We start from the raw sequence: 11336 nt of genomic DNA on the forward strand, positions 1-11336 counted from the left end.
CTGCCTGACACCCCAAATAAAGGCCTTTGTTCTCTTCAGTGTTCTCTTGGGTTGACAGCCCCGGGGGATCCTGAACCCACGGCATCCCCTTCATCGCGGAGTCCAGGTGTCCCAGCAGGAGGCACACGGCCTGGCGGGCCTGTCCCGGCGGTGCAGCTAGTGATTCCGAAGCCCCCTGGGAGGACAAAGCTCCAACACACGCCAGGGATGACATCGGGGAGCGGAGTGCACCCCATGGATGGAAGCCCACGGCTCCCTCTCCAGAACGACCCGCTCGGATGCCCAGGCACACCGTGGGGACGGAGGGAACCCTGTCCCCAGAGCCCTACCCGCCAGGAATCCTGGCAAACCCACGTTCCCATCCCCTCGTGTCCCATGTGGCTAAGAATTAGACCGCTCTTAGTGTCCTGGGTAACATCGCATCAGGGGTGGGTTTGAGTTCAACTGCAGAAGCAGTTTCTAAAAAGCTTAGGAAGACCCTCTCTCCTGTTCCTAAGCTGATTCCTTGAAGCACGAGTGGGAATTCCACCCAGACTCGGGAAATGCCCGATTTCTGTCTTTTTGAAATGCCCGCATCGCCCAGGTTCGACACAAGGCAGCTGCTGCGTCCTGCTCCGCCTCCGTGTCACCACCCCGAGCGGCCAGCCTCTTTTGTTCTAAAATGCCAATCGCTTTTTTAAAATCTTTAGCTCTTTAAACTGCATCCTGAAACTGGCCTCTTGTTACATGAATGTCCATAAATCTACAAACATTTTGGCTGGGTTTCTTACTGTTTTTCCTTCCCAAGTTCTGGCCAACCATGCATTTAGCCCCGGGGAGGGGCTGAGGTCCCCAGCCACCCAGGATCCGCGGTGTAGATGTCCCCCACTTGTTCTTTTGGCCCCAGGCCCAGGGAAGCACTTCAGGGCAGCTGAGAGGGATTCAAGGTAGAGCTGCTTCCGGAATTAAAAATGTTGCAATACTCAGCAGGCAGCTTCCTTGAAAATCCTGGAAAAGTTGAGGGGCAGTTTCAATAAACACCAAAAGAGGTTTTTTCAAAAACTTTTTTTTTTTTTAAGATTTTATTTTTACGTTAATCTCTACAGCCAATGCGGGGCTCGAACTCACAACCCCGAGATCAAGAGTGGCATGGTCCACAGACTGAGCCAGCCGGGCACCCCTTCAAAAACACTTTTATGCTGTTTTGTGTATTGGACCCAGAGTTTGGGCTGCATGCATGGCAAATGCATCTTCCCACCCCCAGTGAGGGCGCCCACATGGTGGGGAGTCAGGCTTGACCGAAGGCCTACTGCGCGCAAGCAGGAAGGAGCTGGCAGCTCACGAGATGGGCTAGCGAAGACAACGGCGTGATCTGCGTATTTATGCATGGGGAGGGCTTACTGTGGGATTCACACCCTGATTTCTCCAGCAGTCCTCCAACCGGCCCTTTAGGAGAATGCTTTTTGGGAATCATGGTTTAGAAGGCCTGGGGGTGACCACGGTGCCCAACCCATGCAGAATGGGGCCGGGGGCCAGGGGGCGGTGGGGCTGCGGGAGGACCACCAGGCTACAAGGCGGACACCCGGGAAGCCTGGTGGGAGGCCCGCCCCGGGAAGACGCTGACACGGAGGCAGCGGGTGGGCGGGACTGCAGTCTCTACCAGTCTCCGCTGTGGCCAACGCTCGCCAGAGCCACTGCGGTCCATGGGGCAAGCCCGGGGGACCCACTTCACCCCCTCTTCTGAGTGACTTCAGAGTTAATCCATACTAGCAAGATGACACACAAACCCACACCCGCATCCTGGACAGCCAACAAAGTGCGAGCCTGGTCCTTAGCCAGGGAAGGGCCTGTCTGTGCTGGTCACACGCTCACCCGTGGGTCCCCAGGAGGACGGCTTCCCCTGGGACCCCCGTCCCCCGAGCGGCTGGGGAGGCGCTCAGCCGACTCCCATGGGTCTCACACCATGGTCATGACCCTGAGCGCCGCCGGCTGGAACCGTCGGATCTTCCTCTTCAGGGCCTTGGAGGCCTTGATGCGGCACAGTTTGGGCACCGGGGGCAGGGGTGGCCTGCGGGCGCCTGGGGCCCTCGGGGGCTGGGGGGGACAGGCCTGAGGCCAGGCCCCGGCCTCCGAGTCACTGCCGCTGGACTCCCGGTCTCCAAAGTGGCTGGTGGTGCGGTCGCTCGCCCCGTCCTCACTGCTGTCGGCCACGGTGGAGTGGAGCAGGGAGGCGCCCTCGGCTGACCGCTCAGAGCCCTCCGACTCGCTCCTGACCCGGGCATCCTGGCGAGGCAGCTTGGGCCTGGCGCGGGCACACACCGGCCGTGGGCCCCCCGCTCTGCTTGCCGCAAGCCTGTGGGGCCCCAGGCTGCCTGAGATCTCCACGGAGGACAGCCACCTGCGCTGCTTCCTCCGCACCTGCCCCCCGGCCGCCACCAGAGCAGCCACTTCCAAGGGGAAAGAGGCCTGGGCGGGGGCCCGGTGACCCTCCCGTCGGGCCACTAGCAGGGGCACCAGGAGGGGCACAGGGTAGAGTCTGGGCTCAGAGCAGGACCGGCTGGGCGCCGTCCCCGCCAGGGTGGGTCTCCTCCTGAGACCCTGCCCCCACTCGGGGGGCAACAGTGGGGCTGCGAGGGCCCCCCCAGGGGACGGCTGACCCCCAAACCGCAGCACCTTGTCACTGGACCCTCTCTTGATCTTCACAGACTTTGTCTTGGGGTGGCCTGTTTTCAGCCCTAGGGGGGAAGCTCCGCTGTCAGCAAATGGGGGCGGGGCACAGTGCCCTGGGGCCAGCGCAGGGCTCTCCCTGCCCCCCTTCCTGGTAGGCAACAGGGCTGTGCTGTCCTGGCAGCTGAGAGCCTGCTGCTGAGCCTGGGGGCGGGGAGAGGGGGCTGGCCCATGCCCCGACTGCGGGGAGCCCCTCACGGTCTCCCCACAGACGCAGCCAATCGGGGGTTTGGGTCCCTCCTCTGGAAGGCTGCTGGAGCGTGGCGTGGCTGCGAGCAGTGCAGGCCCCCGCTGCTTGAGGCTGTCCCTGCTGCTGCCCGCCCTCTGAGCCGTCCCACCTGTGCCTGCTTTCCCTGAGGGGCACACCAGCTTCCCCAGCCCACCTTCACCATCCGCTCTCTGGCCACCAAGCACCCGCGGGGATGGGGGCGCCTCAAGTCTTGAGGGTCCGGGCTCACCCACACTGCCCCTTGGGGGGGTCCCTCGGGCCCGCAGCCTCAACAGCCTGTCTATATAGGCTGCAGCTGGACCAGCCTCAAGGACAGGTCCAGTCCGGATGGAGCCCAGGGCCGCGGGGCTGGGGAGGGGCTCCCTAGAGGGCGAGTGGCCGTGACCCTGCAGGGTCTCTTTGTGTAGAGCAAAGAGCGGGCTCTGCAGAGCCACAGCGTGCAGGGGACTGGGGTACGGGTACACCTCCCTGCCGCCCTTGGACACCAGGTCACGCTGGTATTTGGGGTCCAGCACGGGGGCTGGGAGGTCCATCCCGTGGCAGAGAACGGAAGTGGACTTGGGGTGTGCGCTGGCTTTCTGGAGCGCCACCTCAGATGGCAGGACTCTTTCAAGATCACCTGGGAATGAGAAAAATGAGCAACAGGTGAATCGTGGAGACCCCAGTACAGTCCTAGTGTCACCTTCCATGCAGTGCCACAACGGTGCAGTGCGCTGTGCAGGTGTGGGCGGGAGGCGGGCAGGAACAGCGGCCCACTGTGCATGCCAACGCCGGGACTCGAGCTTGCGGAGGGGGCTGCTTGCACGCTAACTCCATCACCTGCTCTGGTCTCCCCTCTCTGCCACAGCTTGAAGGTAAAGCCTGGACTCAAAATCTATCATTTCAATGCCCTCATTCGCCCAGGGTTTGGGTCGCTCTAGGTGCTGTGTCCATTCCAATTAGACAGGTACCCGTCAGGGTGTGTAAGGGTTCTAGAAGGGTTTTTTTTTTTAAAATAACTTTCTGATGTCCACTTAAATCCTAAGAAAAAAATGCTTTTTATCACAACAGACTTGCTGTAATGAACGGAAGTACTCCTGTCTCCATCCAAAAACCAAAAAAAGCCTATAGAGTACGTGTGGGACCAGCACCAGACGCACACGGGGCTTCGCCGCTCTGTGCTCGGTGGTGGAACAGCCCCCCAGCCGCCCCCACACCCGGATGGGACGTCCCACCCTTCCCGGCTCTCCTTTACCTGTAGACACGGGCCTGGGCCGGGACATGCCGTCCTCCATGGCCTGGGGGACCCAGGCGGGTGGGGGTGCTCCGTGCACGGTGGTCTCATCGGCCGACCGGGGCCGGCAGTCCCCCGCGTCGGGCCTGGCCGTGGGGTCAGCTGGCGGCAAAGTTCCCAGGGAGGAGGACATGCGGTCACTACACACGGATGTGCAGGAGGCGGACAGGGAGCAGAAGCCTCCGTCGCTCAGCTCGTAGAAGCCTAGACGGGGTGAGCGGAGGTGGTCAGCGACCCCGGCGCAACAGCCCCTTTCCTGCCCGAGCAGGCCCCGGTGCTCAGGGGGGGGGCTCCGGGTCTCAGCAAGGCGGGCACTGGAGATGCTGGCCGGGGGCTCCCTGTTACTGTCCGCCGTCGCCCTGTGAACATGGTCCGTGGGAGCCCCCTTCGCCCATGCCCCCCCCCACCGGCGCGCCCCCCTCCCAGGCAAGTGGCTTCCCTCTCCCGATGGGGCCAGACCTCTGGCGTCCTTGTCCCTGCCCCCCTGGTGCCTGTGGCTCAGAGGAAGGGCAGCGCGCTGTGGGCCTCCAGCCCGGACCCCGACGCACGCATCGCCCACCCAGACCAGGACGTGGTTCTGCAAATTTACAGAAAGAGGAACAGCAGACAGCGCCATCCGCGGTGTCCTGGGGTGGCCGCACACCAGGCTCCGGCCAGGTGGGATGACGTGCCCTGAACCAGGAGGGTCGGAACGGCTCCAGAACCATCACCTCGCAGCTCTAGGGCAAGGGACACACGGGCAGCGGGCAAGGGGACAGTGTCCTGACCCCCTTCTCTGACAGATCACGCAGAATTGAGACTGTATAAACCTGCAGACTGTGGTCTCATAAAACAGTTCTTGACAACCCCCCTGTTAATCCAACCTGAACACGGCCCGGAATCTGTGTCAGCCCAGACAGAGATGAGACACTCACGGCGGCTTCATCCATCAAGAAGTCTCTCCATGAACACACCCTACGTGCACATTCCCCTTTTCCCGAAGCACATTTGGGGAGAATGGGGGAAGGGGTGCATTTCCAGTACTCCTCGGGAACGGGTTCTCCAGGCTGGGGCCGCCCTCACTGAGCCGGGCCCGGGAGCCTGGGCGGCCCCGCACGTGTGCGGTCCCCCGGGGCGCAGGCTACCTGAGCTGGGCCTGCTGTCGCTGTCGGCCGCCTCGCTGCAGGGTCGGCGCACGTCCAGCTGCAGCTCACCCATCCGCCGGTCCAGCTGCTCCCAGCGGGTCTTCAGGCCGGTATCCTGGCGTCGTAAGCGGCTCTAGGAAGTGAGAGCATGAGAAATAACGCTGTCCGAGGGCAGAACACAAGCTCCGCGCCCCACGGGAGGTCAGCACTGGGCCTGCGACGTTAACTCCACAATCCACAGGCTCCAGCAACTCTGTACCCCCCCACCCCCGAAACAATTCCCCTGCCTCCAGTCACCCCTCCCCCGCCAACCGGTTTCCCACCCGAAGCTGCAGACTTATGGAAAAATCAGCAATTCTCAACTACGTATTTCTCTATAGGGAGGCTGATACAGCCTCTGAGCTCGGGATCAAAGCACCTACTCTTGGTGCTTTTTCTACCCCGTGGCACAGACGACGCGTTCAGCCGCTGTTCTCCGAGTTTTATGTAAGAACCTACTTTCCCACACTCCCGCGCCATATTCTTTTACTCAGCAGGCCCTGGGTGACCCCCGGACTTTTCAAGGGCCTAGGAAAGTCCCGGAGAGAAAAAGGCCCCCTTCTGCACCTTCCCCCCTTTACAGCTGGCTCTTCTAGGAGAAGGGACAGGGCGGAGGCCCGGCAGGAGGGGACAGTGCCTGCACTCAGCAAGCCTCAAAAATCTGCCCGAGAATCTTCCGGGTGTAGAGGTTCACTTCTTAGCTCTGCCCCGAGGCTCTACCCTCTCCAGGCTTCAGCCGTAAATGAGTTATTAAGAGCATTAGCTGAACATATTTGTGTGTAATTATATAATACACATAAAATATGTGTATGCGGTTAATGCTCAGAATACGTATTCGCACACATTCCCACATGTAAATAATATATATGTACAGCAGCTAGCACTGAGTGCTTCACAAATACTGATTTTCTTCTTTCGATTATAAAACAACACCGTTTTCAAGGGGTGCTGCATAAATTTCTTATTTTTATCAACAATTAAGTTTAAGGCAAATAATGAATGAATGTAATTATGTGGTTCACCCTGTTTAAGAAAATGATTAGTTGTGTTTCAAATTTAATACAGAAAGTGCGGAATTCCCCTGAGCCTCATAATTATTTCAGTAATCTCAGTACTATGGGGATGCGGTCCAAGAGGGAAGCAGGTCGCAGTAATTTCTAATTCTTACGAGGGAGTCATGTGGGCACAGCGATCAGACGCTAGCCCAGGTGAGGCGAAGTGGGTGAGAAGCCCAGGGCCTGACACAGTGCCTGGTGCATGCCAGGCCACCTCCCCGGGCCACCAGGCCCAGGCCACCTCCCCCGGGGCCACGGTGCCCAACTCCCCTTTGCTCCAGGACCCCATCCAGGGCTCTGAGAGCAAGCTCCACGTGTTACAGCAACAGAGTCTCAAAGAGTCTCAACAGAGTCTCAAAGCCACTATCTGTAAACATATCACAGCAAAAACCAGTCCTGACTTTAATAAAAACTTTATAATCCCTGAACCATCCAGTCCAGCCTAAACATCTGGCTTCTGACTCTGAATACTTTTACAAAGGAAAACGTTACCCAGGTGAAGAGCAGAGAGAGAGGTATGCAAAGATGGGCTTCCGCGAACGACCCTCCCCGTAAAGAGCACTAGATTCAGGCAAAGGGGCCCGTGTGCCTTTTCACTGCAACCGACTTTTCTTTTCCTGTCATAAAGTAAGGCCACTGTGCCAACAGAAAAGTCAGTTCCTCTGTTAGGTCACACCTCGATGCTTACAAACCGATCTGACCTCTTCTCTTCGAAATTACGATGTTCTCGTCCTTCTGAAGGAAGCGAGCACCTCTGATGCCCCAGTTCGCGTCCTTCCTTCCACAAAAAAGAGTCACCTCTGTGTGTTTGTGCTGAGACTAACTGCTTGGTGATTAATGTTTGGCCAGCCAGGCCTTCGGTGGGTGGTTTCCGATTAATGTCCAGAGGCCACAGGCACACGGGCTCTCGGGGTTCGCAGATGATTTACCGCATCCTCAGGACCTGCCCGCTGGCCCACAGGGCTTCGCCATCGGGGATTTACACTGTCCTCATTAACCCTTCCCCCCGTCCCTCCCTTGGGGTTGTATGTCTCTGCTCTTCATTAACTCCTTCTTGGCATCTAACTTTGTGCTAATCGTCTCAAGTTGGTTCTGTGACCAGGACAGAGCATAATCCATGGCAACCCAGCCACAGAGCATCTCTCTCCACATATTTCTTCTGCAGAGAAAATGTTACAGACACGTCAGCACTGGGTGAACGGGACTGTGGCAGCCACATGCATCCCCGTCAGAGCCAGCAAGTTTGGGGGCCCCCCCTCCTCCCTACCTCTGTCCCCAGCATCCAGGCATCAGGGCAGCGAAAGGTGTCGGAATCCACCCCCCCGTGTAAGGGGCCAAGCGGGTAAGGGAGCACACACTTCCCCAGGAGGTGGGATCGCCTGAGCGTAAATGCAGATTCCTGGGATCCTGGCCACACCTGGGAGCCTGCATCTGGACAAGCCTCCCAGGGAATGCAAAGGGTTCTCACAGAGGCAAGAAGCTTGAGCACGGCAATCCAGGGAATGCCATTAAAAACAAAGACTCAGCTTATCCCTTTCTCTGAAATGTTTACTTCATGTACCATAAGAGAACCATCTGATTTCCACTTGTTTGTCTTTGGGTTTCCAGCCACGACTCTGCATTCCGGTCTCCTCAAACCTTTAGGGCAGACCCAAAGGACAAAAAGGAAAAAATGCCCTCAAGTTCAGGATACACCCATGGCGTCTAAACCTGAACCTTTTTTCTTTCCTCAAAAGCTGAGAGTATGCAAAGGAAACAGGACAGACGTGACTGCCGTGGCTACCCCCGGGCCCTGTACGCGGGTAAACATTACCGCCAGGCTGCAAAAGAGGTCCATCAATCAACAGCAAAGGCCCCAGGGGCACAGATCAGCCTCACGAGTACCGGACGGAGGCCTGGCACAGTCCTGGGGATGCCCTGCCCTCACTGGTGAACTTGGGCAAGTTCACTCCCGTGTGAGTTCAGGAAGCAAGCATGGCCGGTCCAGGGAACACAGCCGACCTCATGCTAACTGCTGCGGAGGCAGCCTGCTCTTGCAGAATTTAATGCCAGAACCCGCCAGTGAGAAGCAATCATTGCACGCTGCCACTCTTAGGACAAGTCATGACCGGCCAAGTCAACTCCTGGGAAATTCTTCAGGGTAAGATTTCACTGCGGGTCCCCAGAACCTTTCTTCACTTGCACCTCAGAGCACCTCTCCCACGGCACCTCCTGCTGGGAGGTGGAGCTTCCGGCCTCCTCTGGGGCATTGCAGGCCATGGCAGTGTCGCCGGGCACCTAACTCCTAGGAAATGGGGACGGCGGCCACTTCTCACGGATGACCGATCTCCCTGGCGTTATCAACAGAAGCACAGGGCTGGACAGGGAGAAGCAGCTGCCCTGCGCAGAGGGCACGGGGGCATCACTGGCTCAGAAATCTAGACCAGGGAGACAGTAAACGTTCTCTTCTGTTAAGAGCAACGGAAGCCACGCCTTTATTTGCTCACCAAATACTTACTAAGCACCTACTGCCTGTTCCTTTGTGACTTTAGGTGCAGCCCATTTGGGTAAGTGTTAACGTGCTAACTCTGCTAAGTTCCTAATTGCAGTTTAAATCCCCAGAAACGCTCAGGCTCATTCTCACGGGCGAACTCCTGCAGGACAAAGCTGCCGAGGGGCAGATCCAAGCCCTTCCTGTCTTCACACCTGAACACTGACGCTCGGTCCACGCCAGCGCGGGACTGGGAAGGGCCCTGAGTGAGCGGGCGCTGCGAGTCTGCAACCGCGCTGCGGATGAAAGGCTTTTGATTATACTCTTCATCACGGAACTAGTATTACTCCTATTTTTTTCCCTGCAAGAAAAATGTTAAGTGTTAAGCCCTAGCTGATGTCACACAAATTCAATTATTCTTCTTTTGATCACATAATCCATGCCAAGAACAAAGTTTGAAGACAAAGTCTGCGTGTTCCTTCTGGTCCCCACATAAAAAAAATTTTTTTAAACAAAAAAACCTGTTTGATCTCTTCCAAAGGCTACTTGTAATTAGAGGCTGACGACTCCCAAGTCTGATTTGTGTATTACTTAAGTCAAGTTAATCGCCAGCTGTGCTTCTGCCCCGCTGAGGAGCGCTGAGGCCAGCATCTCAGCAGCTCCCGGCTCTTCCCCGGGAGCCACGCATCTCTGTAGGCGGCTGTGTGCCGCGGAGCTTGCAGTGCAGACATGCGGGGAACCGGGGCAGACCACTAAGGGCGGTAAAACACGGGTGACGGTCCCCTTCCAGAGCCGGCTCCTGCCTTCTGTGGGGCAGCTCAATCACAGAGGGGAGGCTGCATAGTCAGGGCCCAGGTTCTTCCCCCTCCACCTTCCGCCTGCTTTTTGCAATAGGAGTCCGGAGTCCTGGGAGGCATCTTCCAGATTCTGGAATCCAGAAACACCCAACAAGCCGGTAACGGGAGGGAGCTAAGCTGATAGCAAGGCTGCAGAATCATTGGGCAGCTTTGCGAAGACGGCCAGCAGCTTTTAAACAGAACAGATTTGAATTTCTAAATTTAAAAAATTCCACTTTAAGAGGACTAGAATTAACTGCATCAGATAGGAATGTTTCCATATAGCCTTTTCATTTTTCCTTTAAAACATACTCAATACTGGAAAAACTCTTGAGTTGTTTCCAATACACGAAGAGAAAGCCTGCAGCAGATTAAAAAGGGAGGAGCAACCATCTGAGCGTCTTCAACCCTGTAAAAAGGTGCTGGCATTTGGAGGCGGCCAGGTAGCCAGGAGACACAAAGGTAAAGCAATCCTAGGAGGGTCCCCGGTATTAAGGCCTCTGGGATTCAGAGGCCACGCCTCATTTTACAGGTCAGGTTACAATTTAAAACTGAAGAAGCTTTCATGGGATACATGCTTTCCTCACTATTTTGTTACAATGACCGGACCCCATTTAACCTGAGCACGTTGTGGGGACAATTCGGGCTGCGCCGAGCACGCGGGCAATGTTCCTGAGCCTGCGCAGCAGGGACACCTGTATCCCGGGTCTGACACCAGGATCCCGAGTAAGCCCCCACCAGGAGAACCCGACCTAATGCGCTCTTATCAGAACAGCGCCGGAAGTGAAACAGGAATGCACGCTAAAAGCCTGCCTGCTCGGGGAAGGCGGCAGCGCCAGGGTGCGCCCCAGTGCGCCTTTCTGAATCAGGATCCTTATCCCTGTGCCTCGGGCCTCCGCGGCCCTCTCGTTTGAACCCAAACTGCGTTCCCTGAAATCCCAAGGGGTGCCCTTCAATCAGTCGGACAGCCCAGCCGCGGCGCCGCCCGCGCCAGGTGGCCCGGCTCGCCGCCTCCCCGCGCGCCCTAGCACCCCCGGGGCCCCGCGCTCCTTACCAGCTGCTCCTGCAGCGCCTCCAGCGCCGCCTCCAGCCGCAGCTCGTGCGCGCGGGGGCCGCTGGGGTGCTCGGGGCCGCGGGGGGCGGCGGGCCCCGGCGGGGGCTGCATGGCCAGGGCGCCCCGCACGCGCGCCTGCTGCGTGGCGCGCAGCCCCTGCAGCTCGTGCAGCCCCGCGAGCGCGGCGCGCAGCCGGGCGCCCACCCTGCGGCGGTCCCAGCCCGCGGGCCCCTGCGGGCCGCTTGGCGCCCACATCCCGCGCCTGGCCTCCCGCGAGCCTGCCCGGCCTCCCCGGAGCCTGCCGGGCCTCCCCGGCCTCCCAGAGTCTCCTCCGAGCACCCGGCCGCGCGCGCGGCCTCCTGCGGCGCTTCTCCCCGCCCCCGCCCCGCAGGTCTCCAAGGTGGGGTGGGACCTATCGGTGGCCGCGGAGGGCGGTGTTTGCACACGCCCCGAGGTCACAGCGGCCGCCCCCGGGCCCGCCCCGTCGTCGGAGCCTCGCGCCCTTGGGGGCCCTGGGACCCACGCCCTGCGGTGAGTCTGGAGGGGACCG

The 11336-nt window shown here is 58.8% G+C and overlaps 1 protein-coding gene across 2 annotated transcripts; it reads right to left on the reverse strand.

The window, feature by feature from the left end:
* Positions 1-1079: 1079 nt before the first annotated feature.
* Positions 1080-11041, reverse strand: DACT2 (dishevelled binding antagonist of beta catenin 2). 2 transcript variants are annotated; one of them, XM_025866581.2, is made up of 4 exons: positions 10787-11041; positions 5333-5465; positions 4170-4412; positions 1080-3554 (listed from the first exon to the last, which is right to left on the reverse strand). In XM_025866581.2, the coding sequence occupies exons 1-4, from the start codon at positions 11039-11041 to the stop codon at positions 1936-1938; spliced, it is 2250 nt and encodes a 749-aa protein (XP_025722366.2). In that variant the 3' UTR covers positions 1080-1935. The 2 variants fall into 2 exon arrangements, with proteins under 2 accessions (XP_025722366.2, XP_073749622.1); XM_073893521.1 differs by lacking the exons at positions 5333-5465; positions 10787-11041 and adding an exon at positions 4798-5289.
* Positions 11042-11336: the final 295 nt, after the last annotated feature.

The sequence above is a fragment of the Callorhinus ursinus genome, unplaced genomic scaffold (assembly GCF_003265705.2).
Source record: "Callorhinus ursinus isolate GAN/ISIS: 27379988/994484 unplaced genomic scaffold, GSC_fseal_2.0 scaffold6, whole genome shotgun sequence".
NCBI lineage: Eukaryota > Metazoa > Chordata > Mammalia > Carnivora > Otariidae > Callorhinus > Callorhinus ursinus.